Raw genomic sequence first — 27,950 nt, forward strand, 5'->3', positions numbered from 1 at the left:
TCAAGGATGATTCAACAACATTCTTGCTCTGCAAAATAATTGCATGCTATCTCTCTCCCCGAGACACTGCTCAGAAGTGTTTTTTTTTGTGTTGTGCCGATATATGGTGGTATATATTTGTCAGAGGATAGATAATTCTCAATTGAGCATCTTCTTTAATCTGCTTAAAGAGCAAAAACATTTGTCTCCCACCACTAGCTATTTAAAATAGTATTTTGTACACAAAAGATTCTCACATCGTCTTTAAATAATCAACACTTTCCTCCTCATTTGTAAAACTGGGAATTTTTTTAGTCTCAGAATCAAATTCAACCGTGTTTTCTTGTTCATTACACTGTTGTTCGCCTAAGAAACATTTTCTCTGCTGAATTCTACAAATCCAGCTGAATTCTTCTTCGGTGGTCAAATCATGTACATTTCATACTATTCTGCAAGGCAAAATCCACATTTTTTGTTGAGTGCCCCAAAGTGTTACAAATGAGATCTTGTAAAATATGTTGTGAGGATTCACAGTACCACTTTTGACTGCAAGTAAAAATTATTTTAAAACGTTGGTTTATGAAAACAGTACGTTGAAATCCGAAGGCTGTGTTAGAAAAAAGAGTAATAATTCCTATTTTACCACACTGCATTGATTTCTACCTATAGGGAGGTTTGGGGTTGGGTTTTTTTTGCTACATATTGTACAAATACACCGCCTTCTGAGTTGAGGTGGCACAGTGGGTAGAGTGCAGTACTTCAGGCCACTTCAGCTGACTGCTAGTTCAGCAGTTCAGCGGTTCTAATCTCACCGGCTCAGGGTTGACTCAGCCTTCCATCCTTCCGAGGTGGGTAAAATGAGAACCCGGATTGTTGTTGGGGGCAATATGCTGACTCTGTAAACCGCTTAGAGAGGGCTGAAAGCCCTATGAAGCGGTATATAAGTCTAACTGCTATTGCTATTCTGGATTTTTCTTAATAGGTTGTAGCTTTCCATCTTGAAAATGTGTGGCTAAGGAATTTAATCATTGCCTCTTTCAGGATGTTGAATACAAGCCAGCTGAAAGCTCTGAATATAGATATGCTTCCTGGTTACCAAGATCCATACTCTTCCAGAGTGCTGACCAGAGGAGAAATTGGCTGTTTCCTTAGCCACTATTATATATGGAAGGAGGTAACCAAAATTGGCTTATCTTCATCCCCTCCCCTCTTCTCCCCTCTCCCCTCCTGTTCCCTCCTTTTTGCAAATCTTAAAGATAGACTCATGCTGATGGATTTCTCGGAAGACAGGAATTTACACCGGCCCACTTGCATTCTTCCAGAGAAGGCTAACCACAGAAAAAACAACTCATGGGATAATTTTTATAGCTTTTTCCAATACGGTGGTTAATGAATATAAACGTATTCAGTTTAGACCCTGCCCAGTCCTCGCCCAGCTCTAGAAAGTATACAAAACCAAACCGAATGAAAATAATAGTGCAATAATTATGAAATAAATTAAAGAGGTACAAACCCCCCCAAGAACTGAAGAGGAATCTGGCTAACCATGTCCACACCGAATCCAACAGGAATCCCAAGCATCCTAATCCAAGGCCCAACAGAACAGATAGGTCTTTAACACTTTTTCACTCACATAGATTTTGGAGGGGGGGGGAACCTTATGGCTTCTTGGATCTTGACAGATGAGATTAATTAACTGAAGGGGCCTGGAGCATGCCTACTCATGTTGGATCAAACTGGCAAGGCTGCTATGGGACGTAATAAGCAATCCCTCAAGTTACCAGGCCTTATGATCAATATAGGGAACTGTTCTGACCCCTCTCGTCCCACACCAACACACACTCCGAGCCAAAGATAAGGTACGGCATTTAATTAACAGACAGACAGGTCCTTGGCAGCAAACCGGCACAGACAAGCTTGGGCAGCAATCCAGCACAGATAAGCCGTGGCAGCAATCCAGCCTGCCAAGCTCACAATAATGTTCTCCGACATTAGTTCCTGCATTGACTTCTGCAAGAGGGGCGTGTGCACAAGCAGTCCATATTATAGCCTTGAGAGGAGCCTAATGACCACCAGCTGAGTGCAATTACCTCCTGTAACTGTGCAACTGTTCCTGACGCCTATTAGCTCTTCGATGGCGTGCATCCAGGGACAACTCACTGCTGGCGTCCAGCTCACTCTCCCTTGTCTCCTCCCCACTGGTCCAAGGTTCATGTGCCTCCTGGTGGCCAACCAGCCTCTCTGCGCTCTGCTTGGAGTGGGAACCCTGTCCAGGGTCCTCCACATCCTCCAGAGCCGACTCAGAGGGCCCCTCGCTGTCGGAGTCTGGTGGCAGCTCCAACGGCTCCTCCTGGGCCACAACAGGGAACTAATAGGATATAACCTCCACCTGGAAAAATACTGGCCACCAGCGCATCTCACAAAGCAAAGGTGCCACTTGGGACTATGACCGCATTCTGGACCAACCAAAGCTCCGGAGTGCATGTTAAGGGCAGCCCCACATTCAGCATATTCCAGTAGGCAAGCCACGAGGGGATCAGGGCATGAGTGATTTGTCTGGATTTAATTTGAACTATTTCAAATTGTCATTTTAAGGTAGTGAGCAGGGAGATGGAGAAGTGCCTAGTCATTGAAGATGACGTCCGCTTTGAGCATCAGTTCAAAAAGAAGCTCACAAAGTTAATGGATGACATTGAGAGAGGACAGCTGGACTGGGATCTTATGTAAGTAATAATCCACTAATCTTGCTTCTCTCTCTCTCTCTCTCTCCTTTCTTTTGTCTCTCTGTCCCTTTTTCCTTTTTTTCTTTCATCTCTCTCTCTCACTTTTTCTTTCTTTTTTCTTTTTTTCTTTTTTTCTTTCTTCCTTTCTTTCTCTCTCTCTCTCTCTGTGTGTGTCAGTGGTGGGTTTCAATTTTTTTTCGAACCTACTCTGTGGGTGTGGCCTCCTTTGTGGGAGTGGCTTGCCGGCCATGTGTTTTCTCTCTCTCTCTCTCTCTCTCTCTCTCTCTCTCTCATCTCTCTCTCACTTTTTCTTTCTTTCTTTCTTCCTTTCTTCCTTTCTTTCTTTTTCTCTTTCTCTCTCTGTGTGAGTCTGTCTGTGTGTGTGTGTGTGTGTGTCAGTGGTGGGTTTCAAAAATTTTTGGAAGCTCTTCTGTAGGTGTGGCCTGCTTTCCGGGTCCACTGGTGGAACCTCTTCTAACCGGTTCGGTTGATTTGACGAACCGGTTCTACAGAATAGGTTGTGAACTGGCAGGAACCCACCTCTGGTTTACATGAAACTCCTGGTAATTTTCTGGCCAGAGAAACTGGCACCGAGGTGCTAAGCGTAGATGTTTCTACACCACACCACATCAGCAAATGCCATATGGGTTCAATGAGTCAACTTTCTCTCTCTCTCTGTAGATATATAGGTCGGAAACGGATGCAGGTAGAACATCCAGAAAAGGCTGTACCCCATGTGATGAATCTTGTGGAAGCTGATTACTCTTATTGGACACTGGGCTATGCCATCTCCTTGCAAGGAGCCCAGAAGCTAATTGGAGCTCAACCTTTCAGCAAGATGCTCCCTGTAGATGAATTCTTGCCAGTCATGTACAACAAGCACCCAGTGTAAGTTATTGGCTGTGATTACTGTACGGGATAGCTTTCAATAGCAATAGCAATAGCAGTTAGACTTATATACCGCTTCATAGCGCTTTCAGCCCTCTCTAAGCAGTTTACAGAGTCAGCATATTGCCCCCAACAACAGTCCGGGTCCTCATTTTACCCACCTCGGAAGGACGAAAGGCTGAGTCAACCCTGAGCCGGTGAGATTTGAACAGCCGAACTGCAGATAACAGTCAGCTGAAGTGGCCTGCAGTGCTGCATTTAACCACTGCGCCACCTCAGCTCAGTAGATATATATATTCATTAGATATATGTTAGCTTTATACTGTGATGCATTCAGCAGCAATATTTATCTTCTTAGCAGTAAATAGTTGCTTCCTGTAGTCGTTTCGGAGCTTCAGGTTTATGTAATACTTTTCGGTGGGGATTGAACATCACTCCTCCTACGGCTGGCGTTGATTCTATTATCTCTTCAGCAGTCTCCTTCTGCAAACTGTTTCATGTGTGTTGGAAATGACTGGGCATGATATAAATGGGAATGCTTTCTGGGCACAGCCCACTAGGCCAAGGATACCTGCGAGACCACCTACTGCCACCGGTAGCCTCCCACCGTCCAGTGCGATCCCACAGAGTTGGCCTCCTCAGGGTGCCGTCGGCCAGACAGTGTCGGCTAGCGACCCCCATGGGGAGAGCCTTCTCTGTGGGAGCCCCTTCCCTCTGGAATGAGCTGCCCCCCGGAGCTTCGTATAATCCCCGACCTTCGGTCCTTCTGACGCACCCTAAAAAGTTGGCCTTTCCAGCAAGCCAGCCTGGCCTGAACAAAACAAAACAAAGGATTGATTATTGTTAATTTTAATCGATTTTTTAAAATGTTATTGTTAATCTTAATTGTGTTTGTTTTGGATATTCTATTTTTTTAAACTTTCATAATATTTTTTCTTTTTAATGTTGTACGGTGCCCTGAGTCCTTTGGGAGAAGGGCGGCATATAAATCCAATAAATCAAACCAACCAAACCATCTGTATGGGGCACATTGCTTCTGGGAATATGAAACCCAAGTCACATTGTTTTAGATTTCATAATTGTGCCTCTGTTTTCTTTCATGCACAACCTCATGGCAGTTGACAAAATCAACACTTCTAACAAAAAGTCTGCAATGCAATTAAATATCATACTCATTCCAATCTAGTCGAGGTGGCGCAGTGGTTAGGGTGCAGTACTGCCGGCCACTTCAGCTGACTGTTATCTGCAGTTCAGCGGTTCAAAGCTCACCGGCTCAAGGTTGACTCAGCCTTCCATCCTTCCGAGGTGGGTAAAATGAGGACCCAGACTGTGGGGGCGATATGCTGACTCTGTAAACCGCTTAGAGAGGGCTGAAAGCCCTAAATTTAAAATGAGCCGAGGTGGCGCAGTGGTTAGGGTGCAGTACTGCAGGCCACTTCAGCTGACTGTTATCTGCAGTTCAGCGGTTCAAATCTCACTGGCTCAGGGTTGACTCAGCCTTCCATCCTTCCGAGGTGGGTGAAATGAGGACCCAGACTGTGGGGGCGATATGCTGACTCTGTAAACCGCTTAGAGAGGGCTGAAAGCCCTATGAAGCGGTATATAAGTCTAACTGCTATTGCTATTGCTATTTAAAGTATGACATCAAAAGTGATGGCATTGGCACATTTTTTGAAAGGCTAAGAAAAGGGTTATACAGCCTGGGGGAATGGCAGGTGGCTGAGCTTCTGACATCAGAATATTTCATCCAATCTTAAAGATAGAGGGCCGTTTATGGCTTTACGGATTAGTTGTCCCTGTTAAGCAAACAACAAGCATTGTGGATCTTTGATCCCTATTCCTGGCAGTTATCTTAGCAGCCTTGCTGCTTTACTTTGCACCAGATGCCACTTCCAGGCGTTTCTCATGGTCAGCTGTACGTGGAATGTTTTGTAAAGATTATGTTGAATGTTTGTAAAGATTAGGAAACGCCAAGGCATGGCTAACTATTGCTAAGTGTAAGTAGCTCGGGGAAGTTCGCAATTGTTACACTAAGTGAAATGGCATTAAAAACATTCCTTTACACCTGCTTAGGCAGTGCCAGCTGAGGATGCCAGTGAGCAATCCCAGAACACAGAACTATTTTTTTTTCCAGTTGTATCATTCCTTTCAAAGTCCAGCAACAGTTGAGCAACAGCATATTGTCTTTTCTGGATTTAATTTCAGCTTATTCTTAATCGTCAATACAATTGTTGAATGACGGGTGCATACAAGACTACTAAATTCTGGTCAAGATTTAATTATCTGAGATACCATATCCAATAACTGAATCATGAGGTGTTGTTCTCCAACATCTCCTTGTAGACTTCAATACAATTGTTGAATGAAGGGTGCATACAAGACTACTAAATTCTGGTCAAGATTTAATTATCTGAGATACCATAATCAATAACCGAATCATGAGCTGTTGTTCTCCAACATCTCCTTCTAGACTTGGTATGGAAAATTGCAGTTGCTGCAGAATAGTCCTTCATAACGTCTAGTTGCCCACCGAATCTTAAAGAGAACCTTAGTTGAGGATACTGAAAGCCTCCAAGAGAATCAAGGGCTGCATTTATTCTCTCTGCTAAGATGACCGAAATCATCTTGTTGCCATATTCCAGCTGGAAGCTCAAATCATTGCATCTCCATATGCAGTTAAACCTTCAAGGGATATCGAAGAGCTTTAATAAGGCCAAGTAATCTTATGAGGAGAGCAATGCTAACTTCAGATATCTTTTGATATCTTTAGTTGGTGAATGTGTTTCATATTGAAGCTTGATTACATTTCTTTCAATCAAAATTTAAAATAAGGCCGAGGTGGCGCAGTGGTTAGAGTGCAGTACTGCAGGCCACGTCAGCTGACTGCTATCTGCAGTTTGGCGGTTCAAATCTCACCGGCTCAAGGTTGACTCAGCCTTCCATCCTTCCGAGGTGGGTGAAATGAGGACTGTGGGGGCAATATATGCTGACTCTGTAAACCGCTTAGAGAGGGCTGAAAGCCCTATGAAGCGGTATATAAGTCTAACTGCTATAAGGGAAATCATATTTGGAAGAGGTTTTCTTGCTAGATGTGCACTAATTTATGTTACACCTTTGCTTAATAAATTAGTTGTGAACCAAATTCTGGCAATACATTCTTACAGTTATTGTTGAACTTGCTTCTTGTTCCTCAGTTTTTTAAAATTATAGGCCATGTATGACATGTTTATTTTTACAGTGCTGGTCTTTAAGGCCTTTATGTTGAAAAATGGCTTATAATTGTAGAAAATATACAGGTCCTCCCAACACTTATCCCTAGATGTTTAAGTTGTGGGGTGGGGATATAGATTTACAACATTGATAGGAGAATGTTTAAGTTTATAATCATTATAAGTTTGTCCTGCTGTCAGGGCCGGATTTTCCTGTAGGCTAACTAGGCTTCAGCCTAGGGCCTCAAGATCAAGAGGGGCCTACATTCAAATTGTTAGCAAAATTAAAATTACACTATTCTAAAAACAGTGAACACTAAAACACTGAACTGAAAATAAGGAGAAATTCTACGCATATGACTAATAAACAAACATAAAAATGTATTGGTTAAGATCGTTCCAGCGCCGTGGCAGTTGGGGAGCCCGCCCACGTTCCCGGCACCGGCGGTTGGGTGAGAGGTGCGGCCGCTCCCAGTAGCCACCCCGTCGACGCGGAGCCCACCAGCGGCCAGGCAGGTGAGGGCGAGGGGGCCGAGCCGGGCAGCTGAGCGCAGCAGGGGAGGCGGCTGGCCTCGCTGCCTTTGCCGCAGAGCAGAGCCGCCCTCCGTCGGGAGGCCAGCTATATATATTGATATATATTGATATATATCACAGTAATGATGTATTTTATTGTCTCTCATGTAATTTACAAACTTAAAAATGGGAGGTGAAAGGGCCTCATAAGTGGAATAGCCTCTTTTCATCTAAATCCGGCCCTGCCTGCTGTGAGATAGAAAAGATATCAAAAAGACATAAATTGGAAATGAGGTAAGCCCTTTCTTCTTAGTGACTTCTTTCCTTTCCTTTTTTTTAAAGTGCCAAATACATGGAACATTATGAACCTAGAGATCTGAAAGCTTTCTCTGCTGAGCCGTTGTTGATCTATCCAACACACTACACTGGACAATCAGGCTACCTCAGTGACACAGAGACATCCACCATCTGGGACAACGAGACTGTGGCCACTGATTGGGACCGGACACTGTCCCGGAAATCACGGCAACAGGGCCAGATCCATAAAGATGCCCAGAACAAGAATGCCTTGCCACCTGGACCTTCCCTTGAGGTGTCATCCACCAGAGATGAGCTATGATTGTTAACTGGATCAGCTTCAAGTTACTGGAAACATCAGTGGGACTTCTAGAACTTCCAGAGATATTGACACGCTATCTTGCTTGGCAAAATAGTTTGATATGACTTCCTTGAAGGCGTTTGTCTCATTTTTTCAGGGTGCTTGGATGAACCTGACTGAATCAAAGGTAGTATTTTTTTAAAAAAAAAATTATTGAAAGGAGCCCTGGTTTTTGGCTGATCGGCTTGTACTAAAGGAAATTATATGGAGCTGCTGGAAAACTCTAGAAGGAAATGAGGTTATACTCAGGACAAAGATTCCTTAAGCAATGCCTTTCTACAATTCTTGGTGTAGAATTATTGTATTTATAAAAAGTAATATATACAAGAATTGGGAAGGGTCTGCCATGTTTTTCCACGTTGATTATTGGTCTGTTGTCTGCTGCATTGCCTGAATTCTTGCTGGTTCTGATTTTGTGAAGCATATTCTGAAGCAGAAATGTTAGAATGCTAAATAGTATCTGATGTCTTGAAATTATCAGATGATAGGACAGGATTTCCTTTTTGTTCACGATATGAATAGCAATAGCAATAGCAATAGCAGTTAGACTTATATACCGCTTCATAGGGCTTTCAGCCCTCTCTAAGCGGTTTACAGAGTCAGCATATCGCCCCCAACAACAATCAGGGTCCTCATTTCACCCACCTCGGAAGGATGGAAGGCTGAGTCAACCCTGAGCCGGTGAGATTTGAACAGCCGAACTGCAGAACTGCAGTCAGCTGAAGCAGCCTGCAGTGCTGCATTTAACCACTGCGCCACCTCGGCTCTATAATCCCCACTGTTGTTATTATTTGGTTTCATTTTTAATCGTAAGCTATCAATTTGTTTGTCATGAGAATTTCTGGAGTTCACAATTTTTTTTAATGTTTATCAATAGTTTTCCATCTTTATCCTTCATACCTTCATGAAATTTAGTGAAGATCTATACTAAATTGAAAACTGAGAATTGAGCAGCCTGTGAAAAGACCTCATCTCAGCCAACAGCTGGGAGTGATGGGCATCCTGATAGAAATAGAATATATGTAGCTCAGGGCTGAACTGTGGATTCCTCGGTGTCATAATCAGAGGATGTTACCTATTTGGGTAATATCCATAGCACATGGATAGGTTCCATTACAAACTGGATTTGAAGGGTAAAAATTAAATATCCTTTTAAACCTTTTAAAATATCCTTTTAAACTTCCTTTTAAGAGCCGAGGTGGCGCAGTGGTTAAATGCAGCACTGCAGGCTACTTCAGCTGACTGCAGTTCTGCAGTTCGGCGGTTCAAATCTCACCGGCTCAAGGTTGACTCAGCCTTCCATCCTTCCGAGGTGGGTCAAATGAGGACCCGGATTGTGGGGGCGATATGCTGACTCTGTAAACCGCTTAGAGAGGGCTGAAAGCCCTATGAAGCGGTATATAATAGCAATAGCAATAGCAGTTAGACTTATATACCGCTTCATAGGGCTTTCAGCCCTCTCTAAGCGGTTTACAGAGTCAGCATATCGCCCCCAACAACAATCCGGGTCCTCATTTTACCCACCTCGGAAGGATGGAAGGCTGAGTCAACCCTGAGCCGGTGAGATTTGAACAGCCGAACTGCAGAACTGCAGTCAGCTGAAGTAGCCTGCAGTGCTGCATTTAACCACTGCGCCATCTCGGCTCATATAAGTCTAACTGCTATTGCTATTGCTAAACAGGGTGCTCATTCATAATTTTGAGATACATTTTCAGTCACAAATGCATGCAGTAAAGCTCTCAGTAATTTATGCTTTTATGGCAGAGGAGGAATTTCAGCCCACATCTGTAAATTTAGGCAGAGTGTATAAACAATGAATAATGGAGATAAACAATGAATAATGGATTTCAAAATAATTTCCTTTTCCAACCCCTGAAAAATCTGATGGTACTAAGCATTTTGATGTAATCGTTGTGTCTCTTTGATGTCCTTTGCATGTGAACGATACAGAAAAGACACGTGGCCCGTTTTTTTTCTTTTTATGATGCTCAAACTTCATCATTTGAAATGAGCTGCAATATTCGCTCCACTGAACAACATCTCCGTATGCAAAGTTGGCATTTTTAGAACCAACTCCCTTCCCCCATGAAAGTTGTCCGTGTTCATTTCCTTCAAGGTTTTTTTTTCCTCTCTTTTGCTAATGTAAAACTTCTGAGCCTGATAGGAAAAAAAAAACATTCTGAACCAAAATGTTTAAAAAGACAATCAAAAGAATCTGAACTTGCTACAGATATTCTAGCCAGGAATAATTGCTGTTCTTAGAAGAACAGTACAATTGTATGTTTTTTTTAAAAAGCCACGTGTGCAGCTTATCAGCTGGTCTGATAATATATATATATAGCAGAGTGCAATGATTTGGTGTCTTGGTCATTTATTTATGATTTTAGCATCGTAGCCTGGAGCGATCTGTGGGAATCGGAAAGTGGTTTGAAGCTTTTCCTATCTAAAGAAATATAAAATGCTTTGAATCCTGAATCTACAGTACAGGTGATTGAATCTTTAACATATCTTTCTGCCCTGTAACACTTTTATTGTACTACATTACATTATATCCAACAATAACAACCTGACTCTAGTACTTTCCAATGTTCCTTACTGTTGTGGCCCAGCAGGAGCCGTTGGAGCTGCCACCAGACTCCGACAGCGAGGGGCCCTATGAGTCGGCTCTGGAGGATGTGGAGGACCCTGGACAGGGTTCCGACTCCGAGCAGGGCGCAGAGAGGCTGGTTGGCCACCAGGAGGCACCTGAGCCTTGGACCAGTGGGGAGGAGACAAGGGAGAGTGATCCAGAAATCAACAGTGAGTTGTTCCGGGATGCACGCCATCGAAGAGCTACTAGGCGTCAGGAACAATTACGCAATTACAGGAGGTGACTGCACTCAGCTGGTGGTCATTAGGCTCCTCTCCAGACTATAAAAAGCTACTAGTGCACACGCCCGTCTTTGCAGAAGTCAATGCAGGATTGAATGTCGGACAACATTGCTGTGAGCTTGGCAGGCTGGATTGCGGCCAAGCCTTATCTGTGTTTATTGCTGCCTGAGTTTGTCTGAATTGCTGCCAAGGTCCTTATCTGTTTGTTCTGCTTGGCTTTCAGCCACCGAGGTTTTGGTATCTTGCTCTTAAAGTACATTCCAGTTAAGCTTGTCTCGGCATTCGTTACTGGATGGAGGAGGGGGTCAGAACACCTTACCATGCCCTAAATTAAGAAAAGCCCGCATGGTCATTTTTTTTGTTATATTTTATATAATTTTAAAAACAAAATTCCAATGCTCACACGAATAATGGGGCATATAATTTAGGACCAGGTAAGTGGAATTGCAACAACAAAAAAATTAATGAGAGGCAGAGTGATTTTTTTTAAAAATCTGAATTTCCAAGTCTGTACCTGATGATTTATATATTTCTTGGCAAAATAAGTTATGGGTATATTTCATGTATGCCAGGGCTGTCAAAACTCCTGGCCCATGGCCTAGATGGGTCACCTGCTGGCCACGCCCATGCCCGTTTTAGCAAAGGGGGGGGAAGTCCCGATATGTCACATGACGATGCTGTGACGATGTGAGTTTGACACCTCTGGTGTATGCTGTGCCATTGTTTTCCCCCTTCTATTACAATTCATTAAAACAATAATGGGGGGGAGGAGGGGAATGTGGTGGGTCAAAATACATTTTCGGAAACGGTTTACATTACACTAAAGTAGCAAAAGACTACAGAAATCAAATGAGGAAAGAAGGAATATATAATCTGCTGCCATCAGGAATAATTAGCAGAAAGGATGTGTGTTATATCATACCTCTTTGATCCTTTTGGGGTTTTTTTAAAAGAAGCAGTTCTGTTTTCTATGCGATCTTTGTCCCTACAATTTTAGCACCATATGTTTGATACAGTGGTGGGTTTCAAAAAAATTTCGAACCTACTCTGTGGGTGTGGCCTCCTTTGTGGGAGTGGCTTGCCACCCATGTGACCTGGTGGGAGTGGTTTGCTGGCCATGTGCTTTCTTTCTTTCTTTCTCTCTCTCTCTCTACTTCCTTCCTTTTGTCTCTCTGTCCCTTTTTCCTTTTTTTCTTTCATCTCTCTTTCTTTCTTTCTTTCTTTCTTCCTTCCTTCCTTTCTTTTTCTTTCTCTCTCTGTGTGAGTCTGTGTGTGTGTCAGTGGTGGGATTCAAAAATTTTTGGAACCTCTTCTGTAGGTGTGGCCTGCTTTCCGGGTCCACTGGTGGAACCTCTTCTAACCGGTTCGGTAGATTTGACGAACTGGTTCTACCGAACTGGTGCGAACTGGTAGGAACCCACCTCTGGTTTGATACCAGGAAATGAGTAGCCAGTTTCTTAAAAGAATGGGTGATGATGGACAAGTACAGAAGATTGCTATTGTAGCAAAAATCATTGAAATAATGGAGGGCATTTTTTAAAACCCACCTGTGTGATACAATGAAAATTTGTTGTGGGGGGGTTGAATCAACTCAAAATCTTCTCATCAGTCAGAAGTAAAGTTATATACGTTTATTAGGGCAAACACTTGCAAATGTGCTTCAGATTTCTAGATGCACTGTAACTACAGCTCCTAGCGAGCTTGTCCAGAGACTGGATAAAAATTAGTTTTTATGTTTTACCTGAGTTAGTTTCAGTATATTTTGGAGAACCCCAACACATGGATAATCATGCATGCAGAAATCTAATGCCAGCAGTAGGGAAGTGTGAAAATGTTGGGAGTTGGGGGGGAATGGAACAAAGGCAGCCTTGGATCACATGTTCCCAAGACCTTTCATCCGTTAAATAAGTTCCAGAAATAGATTAATCCTCTAAACAAGAGCCAAGGTGGCGCAGTGGTTAAATGCAAGAGCCAAGGTGGCGCAGTGGTTAAATGCAGCACTGCAGGCTACTGCTAGATCAGCAGTTCAGCGGTTCAAATCTCACCGGCTCAGGGTTGACTCAGCCTTCCATCCTTCCGAGGTGGGTAAAATGAGGACCCAGATTGTTGGGGGCAATATGCTGACTCTCTGTAAACTGCTTAGAGAGGGCTGAAAGCCCTATGAAGCGGTATATAAGTCTACTGCTATTGCTATTGCTAAACTGGACTGGAGCTCATGTTTCTAACTTCCCTCTCATACTAATTGGAATTGGGAAGGAGAGAATGAACTGAGGAGAGAAAAGGAGTTTGGTACCAAATGTTCCTTTTATCCTAGCAACCAGAAGCAAAACAGGCTTTGTAAGCTGTGCGTGATGGATCCTATTTTACAGTCCCCACATAGGACTGGAAGCTTGTAATTCTGTAGTTCAGGGCTACTTAATATTCACAACCCCAGCTGAATTCATCATTCAAAGCACTGCCAAATCAAGAGGTAAAACGATTCTTGAAACCCTGGAATTAATGAGATGCTTATTGTTCTAATCTGTGTTGGATCTAAAATTCTACATCCAAAGTTTAGATAGTGACAGTGAATTGAATGTTTTCCTTTTACGATGATAGTTTTTTTAAATAAATCTTTTAATAAAGATTCAATGAATAGGGTAAATCATAGGGATAAATAAAATACTATTTTATACAACAATTGTTAATCATTCTTGTTTTTGTTTAGAAAAAAAATGGTAAGAACAAGCATAACAATATAAAAATCTAGCTAATTCTACAGATAAATACAAAGTGTGAATATGTGCATATACTTACCCACTTAACTCTTGTGTGTATTGCTTATTTTTCACCAGAAAACCTAAAGAATAAGTCTTGGTTTTCTGAATATTCATCCAGGATCTGGACACTTTTAAAGCTTACTGTTAATAAATACATACATACATCATACATACATACATACATACATACATACATACATACATACATACCAAGCTCTTCTATTTCAGAGTGAGCAACCTTATGTCAAACACAAAACAAGTAAGAAATAGTAAGATAAATAAGTAAAATGTATGGAATAAGAAATAGATAAAAATAGATTACCCTACCTCCACTATATCTCATAGTATCCTATCTTCAGAAACCATTCTTGCTTCCCCCATATTCGTGTGCCTGGCTTCACACATTGCCTTTTGTTGTTAAAACTTTTCTTCCCAACAGTGAAAAATATATACTGTAGGTAGCTCAGGGTTGAACTGCTGGGTTCCAGGGTTTCTCTGAGCTTGTCCATCTCTGAAGAAGTTACCTAACCCATCAACGAAATGGAACTGAAGAACCCAATGGTCTTTAAACTTAACGTCTCCCTTTTAAGATCATCATCAACTTGACCCAACTACAACATTTTTTTTTATCTTCCCCTTCCCTTGAGTCATACATCCTTCACATACTTGTTCTGCGATTTGATCTTCATTCATATTCTGTATATGACAAAACCTCGAAATACTTTGCTTCATACTGGTCCTTCAATCTTACATTCCTTTTAGGTCTGATTAACCTTCATTTTTGACCCTAGCTGCATTGGTCCTGCTAAGTAAAGCTTCCCCTTGCATTCAACTTCATTTTTCTCTAGCATTCAACTTCATTTTTTCTCTTGACCTCTCCCATTCCCATACAAAAAATAAATCTTATTTTTCTTTTTTTCATTCTTCACAAAATCACTCACCATCTACTTTATTACCAACATTTGTACTTCCTAACATTTTCCCTTCCATTTCCCCCTCTATAGTAAATTTTCTACCTCATCCACTCAATGTAGATCTTTCACCATTTATACAAAACTTGCAATTATTAACTCCATTTCCCCTGTGAGTACATTTACCTTGTTGCCAGATTAGTGTTTAGCTTCATGCTCCTTGTTGCATCATGTAATTTTTCACCCAATAATGTGACAGTAACTGTATATGAAATCGGATCTATGTTTAGGTCTCAAATCAACACACCTGTTCCAACACCCCAAACTCCTAGAAGTAAACAAAGTACTAGCCAAAAGCCAACATGGGTTTGTCAAAAACGGATCATGCCAGACTAATCTTATTGCATTCTTTGACAAAGTGACAAAGTTACTGGACCAGAGGAATGGCGTCGATATAGTTTACTTGGACTTCAGTAAGGCATTTGATAAGGTAGATCATAACCTACTACTAGATAAAGTAGAAGAATGTGGGTTGGACAGCATCACCCCTTGATGGATTCGTAACTGGCTGACCAACTGCACTCAACGTGTAGTCCTCAATGGAACTGCATCTACATGGAGGGAGGTATGCAGTGGAGTACCCCAAGGCTCTGGTTTAGGCCCAGAACTCTTCAACATCTTCATCAATGATTTGGATGAGGGAATAAATGGGGAACTCATCAAATTTGCAGATGACACCAAGCTGGCAGGAATAGCCAACACTCCAGAAGACAGGCTTAAGATACAGAAGGATCTTGACAAACTTGAACATTAGGCACTATCTAATAAAATGAAATTCAATGGTGAAAAGAGTAAGGTTCTACATTTAGGCAAGAAAAACGAAATGCACAGGTACAGTATAGGTGGTACCTTGCTCAATAGTAGTAACTGTGAGAGGGATCTTGGAGTCCTAGTGGACAACCATTTAAATATGAGCCAGCCGTGTGCAGCAACTGCCAAAAAAGCCAATACAGTTCTAGGCTGCATAAACAGAGGGATAGAATCAAGATCATGTGAAGTGTTAGTACCACTTTATAATGCCTTGGTAAGGCCACACTTGGAATATTGCATTCAGTTTTGGTCACCACAATGTAGAAAAAATGTGGAGACTCTAGAAAGAGTGCAGAGAAGAGCAACAAAGATGATTAGGAGACTGGAGACTAAAACATGAAGAACGGTTGCAGGAACGGTTTAATGAAAAGGACTAGGGGAGACATGATAGCAGTCTTCCAATATCTCAGGGGTTGCCACAAAGAAGAGGGAGTCAAACTATTCTCCAAGGCACCTGAGGGTAGAACAAGCAGCAATGGGTGGAAACTAATCAAGGAGAGAAGCAACTTAGAACTGAGAAGAAATTTCCTGACAGTTAGAACAATTAATCAGTGGAACAGCTTGCCTCCAGAAGTTATGAATGCCCCAATACTGGAAGGCTTTAAGAAGATGTTGGATTTGTCTGAAATGGTATAGGGTTTTTTATTTTTTTAATTTTTAATTTAGATTTATATGCCGCCCTTCTCCCAAAGGACTCAGGGCGGCGTACAACATTAAAAAACCCCACATATTACAAAAGTTAAAAAGGAAATTAAATAAAGCATCCAAAAACAAACCCAATTAATATTAACAATACAATTTTAAAAATTAGATTAAAATTAACAATTAAATTTATTTTATTTTGTTCAGGCCAGGCCGGCTTGCTGGAAAAGCCAACTTTTTAGGACGCGTCGGAAGGACCGGAGGTCGGGGATTATACGAAGCTCCGGGGGCAGCTCATTCCAGAGGGTAGGCGCTCCCACAGAGAAGGGTCTCCCCCTGGGGGTCGCTAGCCGACACTGTCTGGCCGACGGCACCCTGAGGAGGCCAACTCTGTGGGATCGCACTGGACGATGGGAGGCTACCGGTGGCAGTAGGTGGTCTCGCAGGTACCCTGGGCCTAAGCCATGGAGTGCTTTAAAGGTCATAATTAGTACCTTGAATCCCACCTGGAAGACAACTGGCAACCAGTGCAGGCCGCCTAAAAGGGATGTAACATGGGAGCACCTAGGTACCCCCATTATAACATGCGCGGCCACATTGTGGACCAGCTGAAGCCTCCGGGTGCTCTTCAAGGGCAGCCCCATGTAGAGAGCGTTGCAGTAGTCCAGGTGAGAAAGGACGAGGGCATGAGTGACTGTGCAAAGAGCATCCCGATCCAGGAAGGGGCGCAACTGACATACCAGGCGAACCTGGTAAAAAGCCCCCCTGGTCACGGCTGTCAGGTGTTCTTCTAAACTAAGCCGCATATCCAGGAGGACACCCAGATTGTGTTGGTAATCGCCAGGAGCCAGCCTCGTGTCACCTCCCGGGAAGCCGAAACTAACCAAGAGGGACACGGGTCCAGCACACAAGTGGCAGCACTGAGTCTCCCCATAATCCTGTCCACGCTCTCGGGGGGTCACAGGTTCAAACTCATCCCAGATAGTCTCCACAAGATTCATCTCCGTCGACTCGCCCAAATCTACCCAGTCAGAGTCCAAGCCTGTCCGGATCTGAGTGATTTTATCCTGCAGATACGGAGCAAATTTCAGTTTCCTCCCTAGGCAGAGGGTTGGACTAGAAGACCTCCAACCCTTCCAACTCTCCTGTTGTATTGTATTGCTATTGTACTGCTATTGTATTATAATTATTTCTTATAAATATGCCAAACAACCAAAGTGATATCACCTTGTAATACTGGTAATACTGTTCTGAGCAGGTTTCACATCCTCTTATATCTGCTTTTCAGTCATTGTGTTATCTTCCTTCCTTCCTTCTTTTCTTTCTCTTCTTCTTTCTTTCATTCTAGTTTCTTTTGCTACTTTCCTTTTGTTCCTGCGGGGACTGCCTCCTGCCACATACCTCCCAACGACCTATAAGATCTCACAGATTGGGCCTCCTTTGGGTACCGTCGACCAGGCAATGCCGATTGGGGGAGGTCTTTCTCTGTAGCTGCTCCGGCCCTGTGGAATGATCTCCCCGCAGAGATCCAGACCCTTCCCACTCTCTCGGCCTTCCGTAAAGCCACTAAAACCTGGCTGTTCTGGCAGGCCTGGGGCTGTTGACCCCAAAATATGGTCCAGCCCTACTTGGAATAGAATGCATGGTGTGTTTTTAAATCTATCTTTTCTTTCCTCTTTTTCTTTTGATTTGCTTGTATTGTTAGCCGCTCGGAGTCCTACGGGATTGGGCGGCATACAAATGTTATTAAACTTCGAAACTTCGAATTTCCCCCAAAATTTAATTGTAGAAATCAATCATAACTTTACATTTTTCATCATTCCTTTGCCATGTTCACATACAGACCTGTGCTTCAATCATATACTCAAAACGGATGATTTCCTAAGCAGATATCAATTAGCTTTCTCATTCAGTTTTACATATCAAAAAAATCCAGCAACTTTGTTCTGCACCATCTTGTTTTATTCCCATCCATTATATCATACTGCCCACCCATCCCTGCCCACAGACTGCAAAACCCATTGCTACTTCTTTTGCTACCATTGTACACTGGAGTATGACATAGTGTATGGATTCTTATTTTCATCTGTATCCACAATGTAACCTGACACCAATCCATACTTCCTGACATACGTTTTAGCTCTTTTCCTTCCCTACATGGATTCTTCAGTATTATAAATCTGATTATAGTACCTCCGTTGCAAACGATGACATCTTCCCCATTCCTAGTTTCACACATGCCCAACATACTTGGATTTCTTTCACTTACTAATTCATGTTCTTCCCACCTACCAGTGACGTGCAGTGAGGTTTATGGCTGGTGAGGCACTGACACAGTGGTGGGTTTCAAATTTTTTTAGACTTGTGGATGACGCTGCTTAACTGTTTAAAAAAGCCTCTAAAAAGCGCCCTCTACAGGAGGAGGCAGGAGAACGACGTGCCTCACCTATGTCAGGAATTTTTAGGCTTTTAACCCTTGCTTAACTCTGCTCGAGTGATCATAAAACGCCTAAAGTCAGACTAGATGAGGTACGTCGTTCTCCTGCCTCCTCCTGTAGAGGGCGCTTTTTTAGAGGCTTTTTTAAACAGTTAAGCAGAGTCATCCACACGGTGACTCTGGGAGCAACTAGCTCAGCCTGACCTCAGCTCTTGCCTTTTTCCTTTTACATTTTTTTTTCTTTTCATGATGACAGTGGTGAGGCTCTGCCTCCCCTGACTGCACGTCCCTGCTACCTACACATTTTTATTTCAATTTGCCATAACCAACATCAGAAAGGCCTACATGTATTAAACTTTTTGCTTATCATAGTGCTGGTCCCCGCGAACCGGTTGGTCGGCAAACCTGGAAGTAAGTAACTTCCGGGAACGCCGAAGGATCCACCTGCCCGCGTTTCTTACGAGTTCTGCGCTTCCACGCATGCGCAGAATGCATACAGCACCTGCGTGATCCTCCAGGAGCAGCTGCAGCATCGCACAGGCGCTAGTACGCATGCGTGCACTGCGCGCGTGCACGACGACGACGACGGCCCCGTTCCAACCGAACCGGTTGGAACGGGGCGAGAAACCCACCCCTGCAGTGTACATATATGTGCACATGTGCAAACGTATCAGTGGGAATTTCGGGAGACCCTTATGCCCTTCTACTTCAAGGAAAAACAAATCTACTTACTTCTTACTACTGATTCTGTGGCTTCTAGGTGTCACTGTGCTTCAACCAGCCATTCCTTTTCCTACATGGACTAAGCATGCTTTGTTGAAGTATTCAGAAGGTGTTACTTACGGTGTCAATTCTCTATTTTTTTTTCTATGATGGTGCAACTAATAACCAACAAACTGCCCTGAGTGTGATTATGCATTACTTTCTTTACAGTAGTACATTTGAGAATGCAAAGAACTCTGAATCGGAGTATGACAGACTTTCCGTGAACCCAATTAAACCTGGTAATACATTCAAGTTGAGGTTGTGAGAAAGAAGTGAGAAAAAAATCTTGCATGTAAATTAACAGTCATAAATATTATTACAAATGAGTGAGTTCCATTGATTACAGTCTGCTTTATGGCAAATGGGTGAAAGTCGCAGCTCTGTTTGGTCTTTACAAAAGACCTACAGAAGGGGTTGAATGCACGTGATGAATGCTACCCAGCCTTCAAAAGGAAACAGCTGATACTGCAGCAGACGGCAAGGTGGAGGTGGGGAGACAGGGGGATGTCACTGTTGATCACTAAAGCCGAAAAATCAGAAAAAAGCTATCAGGAAGAAGCTTGCTTAGCACCCGTGTTTGGAATATTTATAAATGGTACCAACATTATTACTCTAATTTCATCATTTCACTGATTGTACTACTGTTGTGCAGGCTCTGAAGGATTAATATCAACACTGAATGAAAGTGTGTGTGTGTGTTGCATTAGTGCTGATAAATAAATAAAAGGAGACTAGTATAGATCTATTTCAAGCTATTTAGCTCTCATCAGCTAGCCATACCCTTACTGGGATTCGAACCTGTGCTGTATTACAGACAGATAGATAGATAGGTAGGTAGGTAGGTAGGTAGGTAGGTAGGTAGGTATTTATTTAATTAGTTTGTATGCCGCCCACTCTCGGAAGACTCAGGGTGGCTTACAAATAAGAATGGAATATAGGATAAAGATAGATAGATAGATAGATAGATAGATAGATAGATAGATAGATAGATAGATAGATAGTGTCACAACCCCTGGTTTGCCCAAATATGGGAGGGAGCATATTGCTTCCCTTTTCTGTTTATCAGTTCACTCTGGGAGCCATCTAAGCAGAAAGCCATTTTTTTAATGTTGCCTTTGTTACATAATTGCGCTCTCTCTCTCTCTCTCTCTCTCTCTCTCTCTCTCTCTCTCTCTCTCTCTCCATACATACATACATACATACATACATACATACATACATACATATATAGCAATTGTGTAACAAAGGCAACATTAAATTTTTTTAAATATATATTCATTCATATATATGGTTGAATTCTAAAAAAATATAGGGGGATTCTTTAAATGTTTTTTTTTTAAATCACAAAAAATATCTGGGCTCTTTGAAACGATGGCTATTAAGCAGGTTTATTTCATTATTATTATTATTTTTGTTTTGCTCTCTCAGACTGAGTACGGTATAAAACATAACTGTTATAGTTTACTAGAATGCCAATATGGCTGAATACAGGAAAACAGCTCCACGGCTGAAATGGGAGTAAAACTGCACACTCCAAGGAAATATATTTTGACTTTTTATATATTTATATATTTATATATATATACACACACACACAGACACACACACACCTGCACACGTACACTCACCCAATTTTTTTTTATAAAAAAAAAATAGCAAAGCATAAGGAAAAGAACATAGTGGCATTAAGAGCAACTTCTGAAGTGTGCATTCATATAGTCATCGGTGAACAGCTGACTCCTGGAGCAGGAAATGGATTCTTCCAGCATTTCTAAAAGGATTGGCAGGGGTAGAATTCTAAATAAGGCTAATTCCCCGTGTTTTAGAAGCTGTGCTGCCTCTACCAAAGTGGCCCCAATCATCTCCCAGCACTATCATCAGCCAGTGGTTAGTCTGATGCTCTTCCACCTCTGATAAGAACACAAGGGATTAAAATGCTTTCTTCCGTTTATAAAAAAAACGCACCTAAAACACTCCAAATTAATACTGTCAAAACTGAGAAGAGGCGAAGAGTCTTGTGGTACGGCTGGAGCATCATCTGCATAGTCTTTGTCTTCCTGATAGAAAGTGGCTTTGAATTCATAGTGCCTACGGGGTGCAAATCCATTTGGGACCTTTTTCGTCTGCCCTCCGTAATTAACTAATTAATTATGTGCTTATTTATAGCAAGTGTTAGCTTTGTACTCTCTAAAGCTGAATACTGGCACATTCATCTTCACGTAAGTAGTTCTCTGCAATGGTCCTTCAAGCCCACCTCTTGGGTGTTGGGCTGATCCACCCTCAAAGGGTAATTTTGCTGTTTCTGTTGTTCCAGCAGCCCCTCCTGTTGGTCCTGGGAAGGGTCAAACTGGAGCGGTTCCTCAGCTTCACTTGCCCGTCGAGGGAGTTTTTCTTCCGCAGGACAAAGTCAAAGTTCACCTGGCTGTTCATGGCATAAAAGACGTTTGCGCTATCTGGGATGACCAGTTCTGGAAAAAAGCAGGGGAAAAAATTGTGACAAATGGCGGACAGACTCCTTCTACCTCATATTCCCTGAAAAGTGTTCGGAGACTACAACTGGTCCAGAATGCAGCCGCGCGAGCGATACTGGGTGTACCAAGATACACCCACGTTACACCTATCCTCCGCGAGCTGCACTGGCTTCCTATTGGTCTCCGAACGCGATTCAAGGTGCTGGTTATTACCTTTAAAGCCCTACATGGCCTTGGACCTGGATATCTGCGAGACCGTCTTCTGCCACATACCTCCCGATAAGATCGCACAGGGTGGGCCTTCTCCAGGTGCCGTCAACCAGACAATGTTGGCTGGCGGCTCCCCGGGGGGGGGGGGAATTCTCTGTAGCCGCTCCGACCCTATGGAATGAACTACCCCCAGAGATCCAGACCCTACCCACTCTAGCTATATCTATCTATCTATCTATCTATCTATCTATCTATCTATCTATCTATCTATCTATCTATCTATCTATCTATCTATCTCTATAGCTCTCTATCTCTCTCTCTCTCTCTCTATCTATCTATCATCTATCTATCTATCTATCTATCTCTATCTCTCTATCTCTATCTCTCTCTCTATCTATCTATCTATCTATCTATCTATCTATCTATCTATCCATCCATCCATCCATCCATCCATCCATCCATCCATCCATCCAGCTATCTATCTAGCTCTAGCTAGCTAGCTAGCTAGCTATCATCTATCATCTAGCTAGCTAGCTAGCTTTCTGGCTATATCTAGCTAGCTAGCTAGCTAGCTAGCTAGCTGTCATCAACTCAATATACATCACATGAATATCTTGGAGAATTGCTATAACATTGGCCCAGACATACTGTTCCTTTCCAAAGATATTTAGTGAGCTTCTCCTATCTTTTATTTTATTTGATCTGCTGAAGCTTAAATTTCCTAATTTTTGACTACCCCCATTCTCTGAATTGCCAAGGAATACGTGAATCTTCAACCAACATACAAAAAAGGTGGTGAGGCTGAAGTGTGTGTATGGGGGGGGGGGGGACAACAAAAACCAACAGCCAAAATAAGCAGTGAGAACATGCAATGTTATACACTTAACAGCCATTGATTTCTCAAGTGAGTTTGACTGAAAAGAGGTTCGTAAGGAGTAACAGCTTTGTAATTCTGTAAGGAGCAGAGTGTGAGTCCTCAGCTGGCAAAGACAGTTTAAAGATGGAGGGTTACAGAAATCCCACGTACCACTGTGTGATAGGATGAATCAAAGATTTGTGCTGTCTCCTCCGTTGAATGGCTTTGGCGTATTGCCAGGAGCTGCCCTTGAAGGCATTCCTACCACAGCCATCCCCTTTTCATCCACATCTCCCCCATGGCCACACATATGCATTACTTTGTGTGTTTTTTTTCCCAGTCATTTTAGCCACGCTCAACAAAAAATGACTCCAATGGCAGGGTTCCCTTGTTAAACTAAGCCATGATTTGTTTAACTCTGATTTATCGACTAAATTGGCTGGGATAGAGTCAGCTGAAAGCCATAAAGTTATGGTTGACTGAATAGGACTGCAGATCAGCACAAATTCACTTTATTTCTGAGGTTTGGAATAAACCTACTGTTCTGATGAATTAAAAAAGAAAAATGGGGGACTGAGAAAAGCCAACTAGTTGGGAATAATGACTCCAATTAGCAATACTAATAAGCTAAAATTCACAGGGGTGCATAGAAGCAAAAGCTAAAGAAGCAGCAGGAAGCAAAGCAACACAGCTCCAAAGATTTCCTTTCTTTTTCAGAGAGATAGTAATGGGAATATCTGAGAAGAGAATTATCACATCATAATTATCAAGGCAAAATGAAACACAGTTTGCACAGGATATTACCTTGACTTCTCTCAAGTTTTTTTGTTTTTGTGCAAACCAAAGGCCCCCCCTTGAACTACAGGAAGCGCACTGGCTGTTACTAACAGTGCACACCTTGATCATGGGATGGGGATGGCAACTGACTGCAGGTCTCATATTAGCTTTGTCTCTGGAGCCACATTCCATTCTACTGAGCTCAAGAATGCTGTTTGGGTTGGCGGAAATACCATCCCAAGGAAACATAAACTGAGATTCAAAATAGACACACCAACAACAATAGAAAAAGAAAGGGAGAGAGGAGGAGAGAATGAAAGGAAGACGGGGGGGGAAAGAAGAAAGAGGTAAGGAGAGGAGGTTGGAAAGGAGAGAAAGAGGAGGAGAGAGGGAAGGAAGGGGAAGAGGAAGAGCAGGAGTAGGAGAAAGGTACGGGAAGAAGGAAGGGGAAGGAGAGGAGGAAGGAAGAAAGTAGAGAAGGGAGAGAGGGTGGAAAGAAAGAGGTAAGGAGAGGAGGATAGAAAGGAGAGAAAGAGAAGGAGAGAGGATAGGAAGGGGAAGGGGAAGAGGAAGAGCCAGCAATGAGTTGTTCCTGGATGGCCGGCACCGAAGAGCTACTAGGAGTCAGGAACAATTACGCAATTACAGGAGGTAATTGCGCTCAGCTGGTGGTCATTAGGCTCCTCTCCAGACTATAAAAAGGCTACTTGTGCACACGCCCCTCTTTGCAGAAGTCAACGCAGGATTGAATGTCGGAGGACATTACTGTGAGCTTGGCAGGCTGGATTGTTGCCAAGCCTTATCTGTGTTTATTGCTGCCTGAGTTTGTCTGAGTTGCTGCCAAGGTCCTTATCTGTTTGTTCTGCTTGGCTTTCAGCCACCGAGGTTTTGGTGTCTTGCTATTAAAAGACATTCCAGTTAAGCTTGTCTCGGCATTCGTTACTGGATGGAGGAGGGGGTCAGAACAGATGCCTATGCGACAGACTGTCATTCTTGATTGAGAATGAATGCTGAAGAAAGTTGGATAATCCAAAGATAACTGGAAGCATGAAAAATGTGATTCTTAACGACGCTAATCCTGTGGTCCATCTGCACAGAGTCCAGTATGATGTTACGGGGGCCCAGCACTGAACCATGTTTGTGTGTGTGTGTGTGCATTTGTGTGTGTGTGTGTAAAACATTAGAAACTGAATAATTTAAGATTAAAATATAAAAACAAGATTGTAAAATTGCAAAAGGAGGCAGGTTCCAAGATGGAGGGTGACTAAGAGTTGTTAATACAGGTAGTTCTCGACTTACAATCCATTTAGTGATTGTTCAGAGTTCATCAACAGCACTGAGAAAAGGTGATTTATGACTATTTTTCACACTTACAACCGTTGCAGTATTCCCATGGCCATGTGATAAAACATTCAGATTCAGATAAAAGATTCAGTTCATATTTATGATGGTTGTAGTGTCCTGGGGGTTATGTGACCAACCCTTGGAAGCCTTCTGACAAGCAAAGTCAACGGGAGCCAGATTCACTTAATAACTGTGTTCCTAACGTAACAACTGCTGTGATTCACTTAACAACTGTGGCAAGAAAAGTCTTAAAACGAGGCAAAACTCAAACATAAGCGAGTCTCATTTAGCAACATAAATTTTGGACACAATTGTGGTCCTAAGTCAAGGACTACTTGTACAGGTGGGGCATTCCGTATGTGCCCTTGATTTCACTGTGTGTGCAGCCCTCCCCCACAACTGCCTATTTCTTTTAATATATTAAAGTTCAGATCTGATAGAATGGATTAATTTCAGCTACACCTGCAAATTAAAACACCCCAGAGGCAGGGCTTGAACCCTATGCCTTCAGGGGAAAAATAAATAAATAACTGGTTTCCTAAGCAGCCAACAAAAGCCTTGTTTTTCTTACCTTTGTCCTCAGAAATGACCTGCACGAGTTCATAATCCTCAGCGGGATCCGATTCCAGGTTGTGTTTCAACATCGCTCGCTGGATGACAGCAGGAGTCTTGTCTTGGCTAGTTAACTGGAAAGAAAGGACAGATTTCAATGAGGCCTTCCTCTTCTCCACATCTGGATTCCAGGCAGGCTTTATGGTTTGATTGCCTACGCTTTAATGCCCCGAGCTGTCTTTTTTTAAAGAAAGAAATACCAGTTGAATGGAATTCGTCAGATAAGAATGCTACATAAACAGTACACTTTATTTTTGCAGCTGAGGTTATTTGTGAAAGGAGGTTTTTTCTCTCTCTCCCTTGAGTTAGTGTTTACAAATTTTGCTGTGAGTTACATGTGTGATGTAAGGGGAACCAAAGTAGCGATGATAAAATTAAGCCCATTTTATGGCTCCCTGTTATGCACTTTTTATTATGGGATATTGAAGAGGGGAAGGAGGGGAAGAATTTCAGGATCTCCCAGAAGCATTACTTTAGACGTTTCCACTGTATGAAAGGGGATAAACCTGACGGAGGGAAGAAATTTCTTCTGGTCCTTGTTCTGGGAAAAATGTATGGCTCCAATTTTAATCCAGGGAAGGAAGGAAGGAAGGAAGAAAGAAAGAAAGAAAGAAAGAAGAAAGAAAGAAAGAAAGAAAGAAAGAAAGAAAGAAAGAAGAAAGAAAGAAAAAGGAAAGAAAGAAAGAAAGAAAGAAAGAAAGAAAGAAAGAAGGAAAGAAAGAAAGAAAGAAAAAGAAAGAAAATACATCTAAAATCTGGGGAAAGCTTGCCTTTGTTGCTCTGGGAGCATCAATTAACTAGTTTTAATTAAATGCTTGAATTATTTGGCTTATTTATGTACTTTTCTATGGATGTGATGTACAATACGTTTAATCAATATGTGGCTTTGTACCAGAGGTGGGTTCCTACCAGTTCGCACCTATTCGGTAGAACCAGTTCATCAAATCTACCGAACCGGTTAGAAGAGGTTCCACCAGTGGACCCGGAAAGCAGGACACACCTACAGAAGAGGTTCCAAAATTTGTTTGAAACCCACCACTGCTTTGTAGCCTGAGAAATTTGTATTGATGCACTGAGGGGAAGCTGTTTTTTACACACACTGGAGAAATCTCTTTCTTAAATTAGCTACAAACAGTTCAATCTGAGGTGTGTTGGTTCAAACAGCTTGAAAAAAAAAAGAAACACAATATGTGTTGTTTCCCCCTTCCCCTCCCCCCCCCAAAAAAAATGATCCGCACTTTCACTCAGTCTAAAAGAAAGAGAGATCCCATCTTACATTTTGGGTTGTCTTGGTATATCTGCATTCTGCACCAGTAGAAAAAGTAATTTCACAAACCAGTGGAGATTGCAACAAAAAAGGGAAATATAAAAGCACTGTTATATTGCTTTTACAACTAAGAGCAATGACTCTGTATCTTGATCAATAGCCCCCTAATTAGAATGCTCCCATTATTGTTTAGAGAGATTTGATATTAAAAACAAATTCCCTATAGAGGCAAATATTTTTTTTAAAAAAGAGAGAGAAATTCCAATAGGTCTTATACACTGTATGTTCTTGATTCAACAGCAATTCCATGTAAATCAAAACCTGGCTTGAAAGAAGGCAGAGCAGAACTGTAAATCAATAGAGCATACAAGACCCCCTTTCTCTTCCCATCTTCCTGTGCTAATTCAGTGCAACTTATTTCTAGGCATACACATAAATCTGCAGAATAGCTGGTACAATCATCTTGCAAAGAAGTGGTGTAAAAAAAAAATGATGGTGCAGTAATCTGAGGATGAATAAGGGGAAATGATATTTTTTTCTTTTAACTGATATGTTTTGCCATATGTAATGTAATATATAGTTTATATACAAATAGATACATAAAACATAGAGAGATGCATAACTAATTGGTTGGACTAGATGACATACAAGGTCCTTTCCAACTCTGTTAACATCCAACAATTTTCCCAATCTGATGTTCTTCAGATATGTTGAGATTATAATTCCCAGAATTCTCAGATAGTGTAGCAGTGGTGGGATTCAGCCAGTTCGCACCTATTCGGGAGAACCGGTTCTTAACTTTCTAAGAGGTTCAGAGAATTAGTTGTTGGGAGAAATCTTCTTTTGTTTTTTTCCCCACTTTACAGGGCTAATCCTGTAAGGAAAACAGGAAGGAAACATTCTGGTGTTGTTTCTAGCTTAATTTTTATTGCCTTGCTTACAGAAACTGCCTCTCCGGTTAACCCTTATTATGTTGTAACAGCTAAGGCGAAGCGCCCATCGACCTGAGTAATGTTGAGTTGGCCACGCCCACATGGTCACGTGATCACTAAGCCCCACCTACCCACCTGGTCATTAGGACAGAGAACCAGTTGGTAAATTATTTGAATCTCACCACTATAGTGTAGTTAATAAAGAGATCAGATTATTGTGTGGGGACGGGACTAAATTAGCTATTTCTGGTTCTAT

General features: G+C 42.2%; 2 protein-coding genes across 2 annotated transcripts in view; one reads left to right on the forward strand and one right to left on the reverse strand.

Annotated features, from left to right (window-relative positions):
• The window catches only part of COLGALT2 (collagen beta(1-O)galactosyltransferase 2), a 65,570-nt gene extending 57,043 nt beyond the window's left edge, over positions 1–8,527 (forward strand). Inside the window, exons 9-12 of the mRNA XM_032226115.1 lie at positions 1,021–1,153; positions 2,575–2,702; positions 3,384–3,590; positions 7,655–8,527. Of these exons, the coding sequence (XP_032082006.1) occupies positions 1,021–1,153; positions 2,575–2,702; positions 3,384–3,590; positions 7,655–7,931 (745 nt within the window). The 3' untranslated portion in view covers positions 7,932–8,527. The remainder of the gene's footprint in view (positions 1–1,020; positions 1,154–2,574; positions 2,703–3,383; positions 3,591–7,654) is intronic.
• An 11,996-nt stretch (positions 8,528–20,523) lies between these two features.
• RGL1 (ral guanine nucleotide dissociation stimulator like 1) overlaps positions 20,524–27,950 on the reverse strand; it is a 109,821-nt gene continuing 102,394 nt past the window's right edge. Inside the window, 2 exon segments of the mRNA XM_032226674.1 lie at positions 20,524–21,693; positions 25,455–25,569. Coding sequence (XP_032082565.1) covers positions 21,506–21,693; positions 25,455–25,569 — 303 coding nt within the window. The 3' untranslated portion in view covers positions 20,524–21,505.

Source organism: Thamnophis elegans, chromosome 11 (assembly GCF_009769535.1).
Source record: "Thamnophis elegans isolate rThaEle1 chromosome 11, rThaEle1.pri, whole genome shotgun sequence".
Taxonomy (NCBI): domain Eukaryota; kingdom Metazoa; phylum Chordata; class Lepidosauria; order Squamata; family Colubridae; genus Thamnophis; species Thamnophis elegans.